The sequence below is a fragment of the Paramisgurnus dabryanus genome, chromosome 9 (assembly GCF_030506205.2).
Source record: "Paramisgurnus dabryanus chromosome 9, PD_genome_1.1, whole genome shotgun sequence".
NCBI classification, from domain to species: Eukaryota; Metazoa; Chordata; class Actinopteri; order Cypriniformes; family Cobitidae; genus Paramisgurnus; species Paramisgurnus dabryanus.
The window spans coordinates 9,578,249-9,594,219 of record NC_133345.1 but is presented as its reverse complement, the minus strand read 5'-3'; the positions used below and the strand labels follow the sequence as shown (position 1 = coordinate 9,594,219).

General features: G+C 36.4%; 2 protein-coding genes across 2 annotated transcripts; both read left to right on the top strand.

The window, feature by feature from the left end:
- Positions 1-1,532: 1,532 nt before the first annotated feature.
- Positions 1,533-3,990, top strand: LOC135773387 (mRNA decay activator protein ZFP36L1). The gene is made up of 2 exons (XM_065282936.2): positions 1,533-1,655; positions 1,854-3,990. The coding sequence occupies exons 1-2, from the start codon at positions 1,602-1,604 to the stop codon at positions 2,895-2,897; spliced, it is 1,098 nt and encodes a 365-aa protein (XP_065139008.1). The 5' UTR covers positions 1,533-1,601; the 3' UTR covers positions 2,898-3,990.
- Positions 3,991-9,675: 5,685 nt separating this feature from the next.
- Positions 9,676-14,769, top strand: LOC135773386 (uncharacterized). The gene is made up of 2 exons (XM_065282935.2): positions 9,676-10,037; positions 12,952-14,769. Exons 1-2 carry the CDS (start codon positions 10,025-10,027, stop codon positions 14,370-14,372), a joined length of 1,434 nt encoding a protein of 477 aa, XP_065139007.1. The 5' UTR covers positions 9,676-10,024; the 3' UTR covers positions 14,373-14,769.
- Positions 14,770-15,971: the final 1,202 nt, after the last annotated feature.

Sequence of the window (15,971 nt, the reverse complement as noted above, 5' to 3'; positions counted from 1 at the left end):
ATAGATGATAATAGACTATTATGTACAGACGATCAATCGGTTTAATGCAGCCAAACAGCCTTGAATCCCTTTAATGAATTATGACACTGCTTCATTTTTATTATTCTAACCTTGTCTGGGAATTCCCATCTATTGAGAGTAATATAAGGACAAAATTGTCCACCTGATTTACTGCACGTATGATGGTTGTTTCAAAATGCCATGCAATGATTAAACAGGAAATACAACCAATGAGTCATTCACTCTCTAACTTGGTTTTGCAAGTCATTTCAATCTACTATTTTAAGTTTTGACTTGTGATAAGTTGAAATTGTTTAACTTCATTTGTTAATGTTAAGTAACACAAAAATATATGTTGATTTGACAAAAATGATGCATACTTTTACAGTGCACAGATGAAATACGCAGATTTTAATACAAATTAATTTAGGTGTACCACACAGTAAGATTCATATTTTTATGTGTTTGAAAATTAAAGCCTAAGATGATACAAAATTATATCATGCATATTGGTCAGGTCCCTGTGAGATTTACACTTCAAGCGGTAAACATTGTTGCTTACTATTTTAATTTTAATTTGGGCTTTGCTTGCCATTGTAACATCTGAGACTAATAACTTTAACACCAACTTTTTACCTTGCTCAGACATTTAGTCATATTGTGTTTGTGGCCGATATATTTTGCAGATGCAAAACGAGCAAGCCAGTTGACACCTTTTGAGTAATTAACTTACACCCCATCTAAGATGACAGTTTTAGAGTTTATGGTACTTTCTTTTATGGTACTTTCTTTTCTGTATATGTCTTTTATTTCTGTTAAACACAAAAGAAGATATTTTTTTATAAAAAATGGACACAGTAGACTGTAGCCATTGACTTCTATAGTGTTGTTATTCCTACTATGAAAGTCAATGGGTACAGTCTACTTTGTGCTTACCATTATTTGTCAAAATATCTTCTTTTGTGTTTAACAAAATAAACAAACTCATACAGATTTAGAACAACATGAGGCTGAGTAAATAATAAGAGAATTTCATTTTTGGGTAAACTATTCCTTTACGTACATTTTTCAAGTGTACTATCAATGTTTTACTTTGGACAAGAAAACTTCACTACATTCCAAAGCATGATGTAATCCTTTAACTCCACTATTACATAGTTTACTCAAGAACATTAAAAGTTTAGTACTTTCTTACTTTTACTTAGCCCTAAATAAAACTTCTATTTATGTTTACTTCAGTAAAAGTAAAAAGGACTGGATTTTTAATGTAATTAGGTATTAAATAAAATTGAATTAAATGTAGTGGAATAAAAAAAGTATGATACTATGCTTAAGAATGTAGTGAAGTAAACATTTCTTAAAGAAACTTGTTCAAAAATGTAGATACTTCCATTTCACTTGTTGATATGTAGCCTATATATTGAATCTGCATGAGGCGAGCAAACTAAAACACGCCTCTTGAAGCAGTGGGCGTGGTTATAAGTTCAGGGTATAAATGAGAATCCAACAGCTCGGTTGTATTAGCAGTAAAATCAACACTTGCGAGCAGTTCAACACATTTCTTAACTGCACATAGAAAATCACAACAAGGCATCGTGACAATGCCATCAAATTTTCTCACGCCCTTCCTTGAGTTGGACGACGAGTTTTGCAAGGTAAGTCAAAAACTTTTAAATTGCAGTTAACTTTTAAAAGTAAACTTTTCAATTTTATTTTGCTAATGCGTTTTCACAAAGTATGTTAGGGGTGGTCTTCTTAACTTTAAGTGGTCTGTGCAACAGCATTACCCCTGTAAAAACTGGATAAAACACTACAAAGTTTACTAAGATTTCCCTCTCTCTCCCTCTTCCCAGAGTTTTCGCAGTATTGATCTGACAGATGGCGCACAGCAGCAGCGCACGGTGGGATTCCAGCGCAGACATTCCTTATGTCCGGTCACTCTTCCCAACTCCAAATTCAACGACAACAGCCCGTGGCCTCTCCAGGGCATCAACTGGAACCTCGAGCAGAAACAACAGCTGCCCCGTTCCTCCCTCAATCACATCCCGTTCAGAGTCGACAGGTCTGTTAGTATGATCGAAGGACACGTGAGCGGTCTGGGGGCATGCGAGCCCACCGCGCCCCTAGCTCCACCGCCCGGCCTCAGCATCAGCAACAGTTCCCTGTCCTCTCCAAAGGGTCTCAGCGCCACCACGACGCCAATGTCCACTCGCTACAAGACGGAGCTGTGCCGCACTTATGAGGAGAGCGGCACGTGCAAATACGGTGCCAAGTGTCAGTTTGCGCACGGGATGGAGGAGTTGCGAGGCCTCAACAGGCACCCGAAGTACAAGACCGAGCCCTGTCGCACTTTTCACACCATTGGCTTTTGCCCTTACGGCGCACGGTGTCATTTCATACACAACGCGGACGAGATGCAAGGAAACGCGCACGGACAGAAGAGCGCCAGGGAGCGACCTCAGTTGCTTCGGCAGAGCGTCAGTTTCAGCGGCTTCTCATCGCAAGCCCTGACCGGTTTCCATGCCGTGCCGGACGCGCTGGCCTTTTCCAGGTCATCTTCTGTGTCTCCTCCACCATCCACAGGTAGTCCCGACCTGCTCTCCCCTCTCTTTCCCGAGCCCGGTTCTTTGAAGCATAGCTACCCCTTCGCGGATGTGGGCAGCAATGACGCTCCGCGTTTCTGCGCCATCACTGACTCCAAGTTTACCAGCAGCTGTGCGCAAAACCTGGCGTACGCGCTGAAGGGCCTGACGGCTCTCCAGCGCAGCTCATCCGCGGACTCTCTCTCAGACCAGGAGGGCTACAGCAGCTCCAGCAGCCTCAGTGGATGCGACTCCCCAGACATTGAGGGCAGGCGTTTGCCCATCTTCAGCCGCCTGTCTGTCTCAGACGATTAGTCTAACATTAACTGTGCATATTGCATTCTTACTAAAGCAGTTTATCTGCTTTGATTTTGTAAAGTTTTAGACCTATTCTTTTTTTATATGAATTTGTTGTCAATGTATACTGTTGTATACTGGTTCCATGCTGCAGTGGGTACTTCACCTTAGATTTATTACATGTTTGGGACAGTTCTCAAAAGTTCACCTTGTTTTCTGCCCATTCTACTTAAGGTGACAGGGCTGTAAGAAGAAGCGCAGATGTTCTGGGCAATTCCCAATGCACCCACATTATATAGTCTAACCAAAGCTGAGCAACTTAGAGTATATACATATAGTGTAAAGTCTAACCCGCTCTCTGAACATACTGTAAGCAAAATGTAGCCTTTAGTTAAGGCATTTTTTTAATCGACAGTATTATCAAGTAGTTTAACCTAGTTTAAAACCTATTTATTGCTTTTTTATAATATGCAGTGATTGCCTTCTTTGTTTGGGTTTATATGCATTTTGAAGAAGAAACAATGTAGATAAAGCTTTTTTGTCTGAGCCCGTTCGTCTGCTTTGCACGAGCTAACCCCTAGCTTTAATTCAGACCAGATGCACAGAGTCTAAAAGTTGGAGTCTCAGGAGGTATTGATACACTCCACTATTCTGTATCGGCCTGACAGTCTTTATCAGTAATAATATTCAGAGATATCCACATGACATTTTTATGCAAACAAATGTGAATAGTGACAATGTACCAGAAAAGAGTGAAGTTATAATAGCATGGTCTTCGTCTCGTGCACTCTTAGTTTTTATTTAAGAGGCGAAACAGGATATTTTCAATGTGTACATTTCTGCATTTGTGTACAACCGAGAACTTAAACATAGTTCATCACTTGGAAAAATTGAACTGGGTGTTCTTATGTTTGTATTATTTCTCTGCCTGTTTTGCCTTGTGACATAAGACACTCTTTTGTTAACTTAAAACTTATTTATTTTGTTTTTTCAAAGTGGGAAAACAGTATATTGTGTTGTGCTTTCGTTTCATGTTTGTTTATATATAATTTAAATGAACTGTTTACATTCCTTGGTATGGCAATGCCCATTTTCATTATAATATATTGTTTTAAAATAAACTTTTGAAGATGATACAATGAATTGTTTGCTTCCTTTCATGTAAAGTTTTCTGAACTTCATTGCAAAGTGTTGTGTTTGTAGTCAACAGTCGGATGTGAGGCCCTCATATAATTTTAAACACACAAACACGGTTGAATGCCTCTCCTTCCATCTGCCTATTAGAAAGAAAGAAGAATGCATACTTGACAGCTATTTTAATTATTCAAGCTGAAAACGCACACACACAAAAGACAAGTGAACAGATGAAGGCCTTTGTGTGCTACTTTGCTCATTGTTCAAGCATTTGTGCATGGAAGACCAAGAAACATCCCACTGTCCCATACGGTCATGGACAATAGCCAAAGGTCTCGATGCCTTTTATTGAGACAGGCCCGGGCAGTAAATGAAATGCGGGGGCATTTCTCACATCAGGGCTCCTTTGTAAGGCCACTCTCCTTTTCTTAACAACATCTGTATGCTAATAGAACGGCAGAAGGGAGGAGTAATTTGCAAATGTATTGCAGAGCAGTAGGTCTTTGGAGCAACTTAACCAGACACTGCTGGGTACACACTTGTGGACGGGAAAGCGGGGGATTTTCTGAATAGCCCAATCACTTAGATTGGAGCTGGTGAGATGCTGTGTTTCTATACAAGAGGCAGGGATGCAACCGTGAACTTATAAAGGATTTATGATTTAAATAAATAAAAGTTACATTTCCTGGAAATTTCGTTTATTCTTGTGAGGTTTTTGGATATTTTCTTGAATTCAGTGATAGTCAAGAAGTGCTAAGATGCTGATAATAGCAATTTAGTTATTCAACACAATTCACAGAGTTAGTTTGTAGCTACTTAAAACTTGTGGCCATTACACAATTATCCACACAGGATCTGTGACATACTGGGAAATTATATTTATGTTAACGTTAATACTGTAAATTAGTCATACAAATATGAACAATGGGATAAAGAATAATGATGTAGCGATTAACAGAAAAATATGTTTTACATATTTATTAAAAAGGGATTTCTCAGTACTCGTATCCAGTCAAAAAAATCATGCAGTTCACCTTTTCAACCACACGATGTCGGTAGAAGTTTGAAATAGAGCCAAAATATTTCTCCATGGCAGCAAAAGTTTGTGGCTTGTAATTCTTTCCTACAGTACAAATGTTGCTTTCATTCAGACAGCCAAGTATCCCATTCTCAGTGCTTTTTATGTCTGATTGGAGACATATGTACCTTAAATGTTGATTTAAATGTATTATGTTAATACTTGTATGTGACATTCAAACCTGCTATGGCAATCTTGTTATATTTATGTCAGGGTCAATTAACTATTTGTATTTACACATTTATAGACACTTCATTTACAGCAACTTTAAATGAGAAAAATACAATAGCAGGTAATCCAAGCGAGTGCTTTCATAAACATGCTGTATATAAGGCAAACTTATTCTGTTATATATAAATAAATATATTCACTATTCAGTGGTGTTATGTTTTTATTTATGCTAATTTGTTTGTCATATAAAGACCAAAGGTCAAGTTAGCCATGTCGTCACCCCTAAACTAATTGCCTAAGTCATTTTTTCAGGTTTCTCAGAAAACACAAATAAATGGAACTAACTTTAGAGGTTGAGTAGATTTGTGTTCTTCTTGATGCAGCTGCCATTTAGAAAAGCTTGTAAAATTGCCTAAGTCTCAATGTTTTTTGACAAAACAAAACAGCCACATTTTTGGCAATTAGTTTAGGAAGGTGACGATGTGTTCCTTAAAGGTGTCTATTTTCAGTGAAGACTGCAAGAAATGTGTCCTGTCTTTGAAAACAACCACATCTGTATCCTTACATACAAAGGCCTTATTTTTGCTTAAAAGTATGTCTTAAATCCGAAATGATAGGCTTCCAAAGCACAAGGTAAGTGATCTTGAACTGGGCCGTAACCACAAAAGACATTTAGGGGGACTTGACATTGCAAGTGGCAATTTAAACATTATGATTTTAATGTTTGCATGCAATAACGCGTGCAGCAGCAGCCTATCACATCATGTGTTTTGTTGGCATAATAAAATAAGATGCATTATTTATGTGTAGGTGTGACAGAGTTAGAGTGCCAAAAAAGTGAGATTTAACCAGACAAATGTTTAGTGACTGTAATGCGTAAGACCGACCATTTAAGTGAACGGGAAAACAAATAGAAATTAACAGTAGGGGGGTAGTGATCCAGATGACTTTTCTAATTGGCCAGGCATGATGACATTACTTTCCTGACTTCAACAGTCACATGCCAGTAAAACATAGTTACATAGCAGAATACCAAGCTACACCCAAGACTTTAATGAGGCAAACGCATAAGCTATTTTTTAAAGCACAATAGCGCCCCCTCGAGGAACACGTCTTTGTTTTCGTTATGACCCAGCAGAATGTTTGTGTTTTTTTTTCCATCTGTGCATATGTCTAGTTTCAAAAAGGGGAAATGTCGACTTATCACAGGTCTATTGAACATTCAAATGACCAATACAAAGTTATACAAATGTGGAAATCATTCAGTGAAACTAAAAATATTAAAATTTGGAACTTCAATAGACACACAGTCATGCTGTTAAAATGTAACATCAACGACTAAAAGTGTGTTAATGATTAAAATGGAGCTGGACGTTAATGCATTCATATAAAGTTAATAAATCACCCACTACTATTGGCCTATATAACAGAAACATAATACATTTATAAATCAGGTCCAAATATATGGTATGGTACTGATTAATCGTTGGCCCATCTAACCCATTTCATTCCCGCTGGTTGTTTTCTTTCCATTGTGCATCATTTTAAAATTGAAAACATACCAATAAACACACTGACTGAAAGCTCTGTTTTTCACACATACAACCAACTGCAGAAAAATATATGAGATAAAACAGACTGTGGGTTAAAAACACAGATAATGTGTGACAAGATATTTCTGTAGTACCCAACAATGCAAGAACAATTTAATGTAAAATGGGAAGGAAGTGCTAATGTTAATAATACTAACAACAAGTCTGTGAGAAAGTACATCTGGTGACTGCCTAGAGTAGACGGTGGGAAAGTATTAGATCGATATATCTTCACATGTGCTGTAGAAAAATAATGCATGGGTTACAACGACCAAAGCATTTGTCAGATTGTGATTGTACTCATTTTAGATCAGTGGTGTCTTTAAAGAGGAAGGGGTTTGTAGATGTGAGTCTAATGAGGTTAGATACCCACAAGGATTAGGTTTAAATGATTTCTGCGCAACACAAAATAAAAATATTAAAACTGTAGCTGTATGTATAAGGTTTCAAATAATAAACCCGATTTTATCATACCAAACATATGCAAACAAAGGCAAAAATTCAGTTTGTAACAGGAAAACATAACCCCTCCCCTCTGTTACACTCATCAAAGTGAACAAAGAGAAGGAAGGAAGGGTGTGTTTTTGTATAAAATTTTCTTTTTTGGCGCATGCGTTTGTGTGCAGTCTAGATAACCAAAGGGTGTAACTGCGAATTGCAAAATAATTCTCCCTGAACACTTTTTGGTTGACGTTTCTTGAGAGCGACCGTAGTGTAACAGCGCACTTAATATTTTGGATTCACTTATATAAAATAAATGATTGGTATGAGAGCTTTTCCATTATGTCACAGCATGACATTAAATGATGGCAAACTGTAACATGTGAAAGGGCTTTTAAGTCTAAAGACCTTGATAGCCATCCCATACAGGAAGTGAAATAACATCTCTGAGCAAAACAGCGATTACTGACTCTAAAATTAAACTGACAGATACCAGTTTTGTGTGGTGGATCGCTGAAACGAAGAAGCAAAGTCCTCCCACTGGTTTTGTTGTTTTTTTAGGACCATGTTCAAGGTCAAATAGATGTTTACATAGTTTCTGGGTTACAGGCAAATGGGACGGTATTTACTTTACAACAGGAAACCAAAATTATAACATTTTTTAATGTTTATATCATGGTAATCTTTTAAAGTAACTTTGCAGACTTTGTATTTCTAACTGTTTGTATGTTTCTTAAAAGGGACATATCATGAAAATCTAACTTTTTCCATGTTTAAGTGCTATAATTGGGTCCCAGTGCTAGAAAATGTGAAAAAGATCAACCCAGTAACTTAGTTTTGGTAAACCATTCTCTGCAATCATGTGAAAAATAGGTCATTGAAATATGGCTCCCCTTGTGATGTCAGATGGGGATAATACCGCCCCCTAATCCGCACCATCCAACCACAGCACTGCCATTTAGTGCAGAGATCAGCTCATATGCATTTTTAAAAAGGACACTTAAAAACACACCCACGTTTTTGCTCACAACTACAAAGTGGCAATTTTGACGTGCAATAATAAATTATCTATATGATATCTATATGTATTCTGGGGACACCCATGATTCTTAAAAAGTATTGTGAAATGTATATGAAAGCGGCACCCTTTAATGTTTAGGTGTCGCTTTCACTGTCCTGTCAGATAACTTATGTACATTTATATTTTTGGCAAAATTAAAAATGAGATTCTTGCATACTGTACATACTTTTTATAACACATGGAATCAAGTAAGTATTTTCTATCCAAATTATTGTATGTTAATTTAATTTGGGCTATAAGTAGCCTATGCCTTCAGAAAGGTCACAGGTTCACAGTTGTACAGTTTTTAAATGACATTTCAAGACTTGCTCTACATAACGAAACTTCAGTCTCACAAGACCCTTAAAACAGGAAACACCTGAACTTGCCTCTCCTCTACAAGCACTCAACCATAACCATAAAAGCACTTTATTGACTTATGGAGAAAGAAAACAAATAAATTAATGATCTTACTACTGTACTACTAGCTTCCACACTTCTTGAACCTTGTTTGTGTGATATTGCAAACATACCAAGACAAATTGCGAATTATGTGGCCAAAATATTTCCTTATCTGCAAGTCGCATACATGGGTAAAAGCATCTGCAAAAAGATGTGTGAAAGCAAACCACAAGCTGCTTTTTAGAAAAATAAATAATTTAATATGTTAAAGTTTCAATGTTTGCACGATACAGTACAAAATAATGGTATGGATTTTATATTACAAGACAAGGGAAGACTATTATTAGATTAACAGATGTAACAGAGCTTAACTGGGTGGGTGGAAGGGAGGGAGAGAGAGAGAGAGAGAGAGAGAGAGAGAGAGCATTTAACCCAAGATGGTATCTTCATATAGCACCTGTGACATTGTGCAAGCATAGCTGTGCATTACTGTACATTATAGTCAAATGCTCCAACTTTAAACTTTGTACCCCTATTATGGATTTGTATCGCATGCTACCCAGCTTAGCATTTTGATTTTTATTTATCCTCTTATTTTGCAAATAAATGTTTTTGTTTGGGTCAAATTAGAACAAACAACCTCAGATAATTCACTTTTGGATGTGTTAATGCATTTACATGGGTTATTGATTTATTATAGGCCTACATGCCTAAGGATTTAACAATTTGTCAAGGTAAAAACTAAATGTTCATATATTATTATACACATAATGATACTAGCATTAGTATGTTCTATACAAATGATTAATAAATGAAGAATGGACAGATATTCTATAAAGTTGTTTTTGTCAAACGTCCAAAATTCCAAGTCCCGTATGTGCTTTAAGATTCCCCTTTTGCACTGAAGTTAACGCTTGATAAAGTTTTGGAGGGTTGAGTAACCCCGAGTTACTCAACAGCATCACACATCTGAAACATTACTGTATCATTTCTCTATTTCGACAAGACAGTTTTGAAGGAGTGTCAGCTAAAGTCCACGCGCAGTATCCGCACGTCCACCTGCGTGACCATAGGAAAATACAAAAAAGGCTGTCATCAAAAAAGAAGAAGAAAGTGGAAACTTAAGATGGCAGTGCAGAAACACTTTGCAAACTCGAGTCGGATTTGTGGACAATGTATTTCAGCAAGTCATTATAACTCTACATGAAACGCCTCACGGGATATGAGCTGACAGTGTTTTTCATGTACGCACATCACTTTGATCGGGATGTTTTCAAAAGGTAAACGCTTCACAATGTCATTATTATCTCTCATGTTTTATGCATTTTAACAGTACCGCTATATCCCAGAATTAGCCACTTTCGCTTTCGTTTGATGTGGTCGATTGCTTTAAAAACACGCGTAGGAATAAAATACCAATGTTAATCGCTTGTGGCGTTTAAAAACACGTTATGCTGACAGTAAAGGTCTCAAATAACCTAATAATCGATTAAACGTTTCGTATTAAAACTGCGCTGCTTTACAGGAAGTGATGGGACCGTTACAAAGGCGCGTGTGCGCGTAAAATCCCTAGGAAAATTAAACTCAACTAGAAGTAAAACCGTAAAAAACGTGGTTACCAGTGGAAAACCATGCATTTGGTACAGTAACCATAGTTTTAGCATGGTTGAGAAGCGTTTATTCATTTTGTTTGCTAACATTATTGCGGGTGTTTTGCCATATAAACCTTCTTTAGGTTTTTTTTTTGGCTGATTTAAGATGGACTGGGTGAATTAGGTGTCTCTGGATATTAAAATGACTTTTTAAAATGCAAAATTATTGGATAGTAAAACAGGTATGCAGAATCTTTGGTAGCCTGTGTAATTTGTCATGTTAAAAGGGAATAACTTTATATAATAACTGGAATTAAATATGGCAATGATAGTAATAAAATACACATATGGCAAAGTATGCAATAAACCTAAATTCATATTTTAAACAGGATAAATGCTTAAAAGCTATTAGAAACTGAGCAGCCTTTCATTTCAAGCCTATTCCAGCAGTCAAAGACTACTGTCAATGTTTAGTTACAGCGTGTTACGGCTTGATACGGCCTAACAATGGAGACTGAGATAAAGACACACAGCCCAACACAGTATTACAACTTAAACGCTTTACCACCACAACTAGAATCTAAAAACGGTTAAATGTCCTTGATGTGTCTTTGTACAGTTTGGTGCACTTTATTTCTCTACACAGTGTTGATATGGCAGCAAGTTAATTAATGGAGTTTCGACATGCGGTATCTGTAACTTATTAAACAATGTGCATTATACCTCTACATTAGTTAATGGGCAGTTTAAAAAAAGAAATAGCTGCTGAACCTGTGCTGGACTGGATAAGTTTATCTTATAGCATTATTTCTAATAGCACGATTAAAAATAGTGTACAGTTGAAGTGGTACTTTAACCCTGTTTTAAACAAACCTTAAGATAATGCAAAAATTCATGTAAGCATTACACTGTAAAAACAATTCTGTAGAAATTACAGTATTACTGGGTATTACTGGCAACTAGCTGCCAGTAACTTACTGTAGATTTTACATTTATGTTATCTACTGGCAACAGTTTGTTCAAAGTTAAATGAACATGAAACATTTTCAGTCTTTATCTTCTACAGTAATTTTTTACAGTGTACACTTTCATGCCATGAATGTCTAGATAAGTGACACAGCGGTTTTATCGGCAGTTTCGACCGAAATGCTTTATTACACCATAAAGACAAGCTCTGCCACTTTATCAAAATAAACCCAAAAACATTCAATGTGTGATGTGTCAGCAGATTATATTTATCTTCCCGTTTTTTTTTCCATTAGAAACTATCAGCATACTATCAGCTATAGCATGAAAAGCTTGGTATATATAGATTACTATTTAACTTTGTGAAAGCCATTGATCTATATTAATGACTGGATTGCGCATAGACAGTTAACATAATAGTGGGAGGTGATGCCACCAGCAGCCATATTGGTATTTCAACCTACAGAAGGCGTTACTGGAAAAGCTACGTCCCAATTCGCCTATTTATACTAGTATATACTTATGTCCTAATAGTTTGTAATGTTTTTTTTAGGGGGAAAGTAGATGAGCGCAAAGGCGAAAGTACCTTTTTTTTTCCAGAAAAAAATAATTTAAAAAGATAATGTTTTACACAGAGTGGTCAATAACTCACAAGTGTGGTCTATCAATAGGTGTAATTTTAAACAAATGTAAAACGACTTCAGTATAAATTAACTTTGAACTTAAGTAGCCCATGTGTTACTTTTGACCCTGTTAGCTGGGATGAAAGTAACACACAGGTGGGTCAAAAGTAACACAACAGAAAAAGACAGATTTTTGTGTAACACTTGTTTTTATTAAATATACATGACTATGACCTTGTTTATATGTAATTTCAAACATAATTTGTAGTTTATCTTTGCATACAATAATGAAATTCCATTTTTATTTTAAATTTCAATTTCATCAAATGTTTCAAAAGCAACCTGACAGTATAAACTTGAATTGTTGAGAATTACACAGTTTGAACACTATGAAAATAAATCAAATTAGCATAATATAAATTCTGAACATAATGCAGCAGTGTTAGCAGTGGGACAAACATAACAAGCTTAATTTTCGTCCTGACGGGAACTTCTGACATTTAAACCTGATTTACTTTTATTATGAAAAAGAAGGCAAACTTTAAGGATGTGTCAGAGCACTAAATAACCTGTAGATTGGTCAGTACTGTAACACATGAAACAAGAATCACAACTTGTTTTTATTAGAAAAAAAATACAGCTTTAGGCATTTACTTACGATGGTCGAAAACAGCTTTCCGGACCTATACGCGGGAAACGATGACGATTAAACACGATATTTGTCAGCTGCGTGCCAAAGATGCTGTCTTGGTTTGGAATGCAAATGCAGTCAGGGCTCTGAGAAAATCACTTTTTTACTTTCATCCCACGTTTCGTCTCATGTAATGTTTACTCTTTAATTTTATTAAGTGCACACTGCCTATTTAAAACATGATCAAAACAGTGATTAATTTGTATGCCAAAAAAAAAACTTTTGGTGCATTACTATATTTAAACATGCAATGTTTTGGTACAAATGCCCATAATTCTATTGCATTATCATTCTAATTCTTTATTTATCTTGGTTGCTGTAGGAAAATGTGAGGTGAAATATGAATTATTGGACAATGCATCAGAATCAAATCCTTCTTCTATCAAGAGGAGTTGTTTACCCAAGATCTGTACTATCATTTTGGTTTTGGTTTTTATTTTGATGTATATCTTAGTTATTCTTCCCAAAATACGAGAAGAAATCTCTAAACAGTACAGATATCCCAAACCAGTTGGACCAAAGCCAAAGAATCATGAAGCAGCTACAAAAAGTCCTCTCCCCTCCAAAGTGTGCAATGCCGAAGTTAAAAATGGTCCATTGATCAAAGTCGGCAGTTTTAGAACATATGTGATCGGCTCTTACATGGATCATCGTTACGAACCAAGGCAAATAACGTCTGTTGCCATCGCCTATCGTTTTGAGGATGTGCCTTACCATTGTATGATGTGTTGTGACGGGGGGAACATTTCTTCAACCAGGGCCATGCATTCAATTCATAGCGACCACTATAACTTCGACTACGGCACTGCTGATATCACATGCGAATTCAGTCCTGACTGTTATTCACCGACACACGTGGCAATCACATCCAGTGACCAAGCTGGGAGTATAACGTCCTTCCAACCAATCGGAAATCTAGTCATTCCAAAATCTTTCCCTTTCACCTTTACAGTCTGCATCTCTGTTATGTACAACTACAGCAAAGTGTTGAATTTAATCCAGGCTATGGAGATGTTCAAACTGCTTGGAGTCCAAAGGGTGGCGATTTACAAATCCAGCTGCGATTCAGACACGCAGAAGGTTCTCGACTACTACGTGAAAATGGGTTTTGTTGAGCTCATCCCATGGACCGTTGAAGATTACATCAAAGTGTCTATGGGATGGCAGAAAGATAAATCTCCAGGGGAATTGCATTACCACGGACAAGTGCCTGCACTCAATGACTGTGTCCATCGATATATGTATCAAAGCCACTATGTGGCCTTACAGGACCTAGATGAACTCATTTTGCCTTTGAATGTAAGAACTTGGACTGAACTGTTGCTAGAGCTGGAGAAGATGCACGGCACAGAGGTGGGCTTTGAGTTCGAGAACAATGTGTTTCCGTTCACGGCTAAAGCTCAAATGAACTATGAGCAAAAAAGCTGGAATAGCATAGAGGGAACAAATGTTTTAAAATATGTTGACAGAATACCCGTTAACCCATATGTGTTTAACAATATCAAAGTTATAGTGAATCCTCGCCTGGTGCTCGAGGCTACTGTACATGGCCTGCTAAAGACTGTAAACGGACACTCTACAGTCAGAGTAAACCATGACATTGCACGCTTGTACCACTCGAAAGACATTGAATACCCATCAGACACACATCTTATAAGAGATGAACGTCTCTGGGAATACGCAGAAGATCTAATACCAGCTGTTTCTAAAGTTTTACAGGACTGTGGATTCATTAAAACTTAGATGCCAAAATATTGCCTTTTAATTTTAATGCTCAATGAGCATTACTTTTGTCAAGTAAATTAAAAAATGATAAGTAATGTAATATTAAGCGACACTGCACTATAATAACTGCTAAACGTTAAACAGCTCTTGTGCTTGTGCTGTAGCAAAAAAATAGTACAGATCAGTAATGTGGCCATTAAGTAAATTACAATATAATGAAAGTATAAAGAAGCACTTAGTTTGTATGATTGATCTTCACAGGTTAATTCTTTAACATGTACTGCCATACCTTCAAGCCCTATTTGAATATGCTGCAAATCTTCAACCAGTTGTGACTTATGCAAAGTTGTGATTGTTTATTTGGGATCAAGGACATATATTAAAATGAGATTTTATTTAAAGATAACACGACGTTTTGAGATGATACTTATTTTTACAACTATTGCTTATGAAAAAAAAAATGTAGGCCCTGTTTCACAGACAATGCTTAGATTAAGACAGGATTAGGACTTAGTTAAATTAGGATTTATAAGTAGGTTTAAAGGAAAACACCACAGTTTTCAATATGACGAGAAGTTGTGGTTTAAAAGTGTATATTTGTTATTTTTTTATCGTATTGCTAGATAAGACCCTTATGCCTCGTTTGGGATTGTTTATAGTCCGTTGAAACTCCGTTGAAAAAAAAACGTTAAGTGTTGAGTTAAGTATTAAATGTTGGGCTCTATTAAATTCCATTAAAATGAGAAAAATCCTGCAATGTTTTCCTCAAAAAACATAATTTCTTCTCGACTGAACAAAGAAAGACATCAACATTTTGGATGACATGGCGGTGAGTAAATTATCTGGATTGTTCTTTTAAGAAAATTGAATATTCCTTTAAGCCTTGTCTGTGAAACCTGGCCTTTATGTTTGCAATGTTTAGTGAGCCGAACACATAAAGGGGAAGTTTACCGGACATGTTTTAGATTAATCAAGCCTTAGTTAAAATAGGGCATTTAAGTACTTTTTACATTAGTGGTGTGCATCTTGAGACAAAACAGTGGCACTTTATATATTATAAGATCAGTGCTAGATGTTCTATAAATTTTGTTACAAAATCCTGTCATTTACTCACTCTCATGTTGTTAGAAACCTGTACACATTTATTTGTTCTGATGAACACAAAGGAAGATATTTTGAGAAATGTTTGTAACCAAAACGATCAGAAGCCTCGTTGACTTTCATTGTAGGATAAAGAATACCAAGTCAATGGGGCGTCTGATCAGTTTGGATGCAAACATTTCTCGAAATATCTTCCTTTGTGTTTATCCGAACAAATAAATGTATACAGGTTTCTAACAACGTGAGAGTTAGTAAATGATGAAATAATTTTTATTTTTAGGTGAACTATCCCTTTAAGGCAGCTCAAACATGCAGTTTAGTGTGGGACTACGATAAGCCCTGTCCAGGAAACCGCCCCAACGTTTAATATCACCGTCTACTGTTTTACTGTGCATGCAAACAACAAACTGAAGGCACGTTTAAAGTTATGCGAGCATTCATAACCCACAGTCATTTCCAAATTAAGAAATATTAGACCATGAACCTTTATATTGGCAGATTTTGCCATAAGCCAAA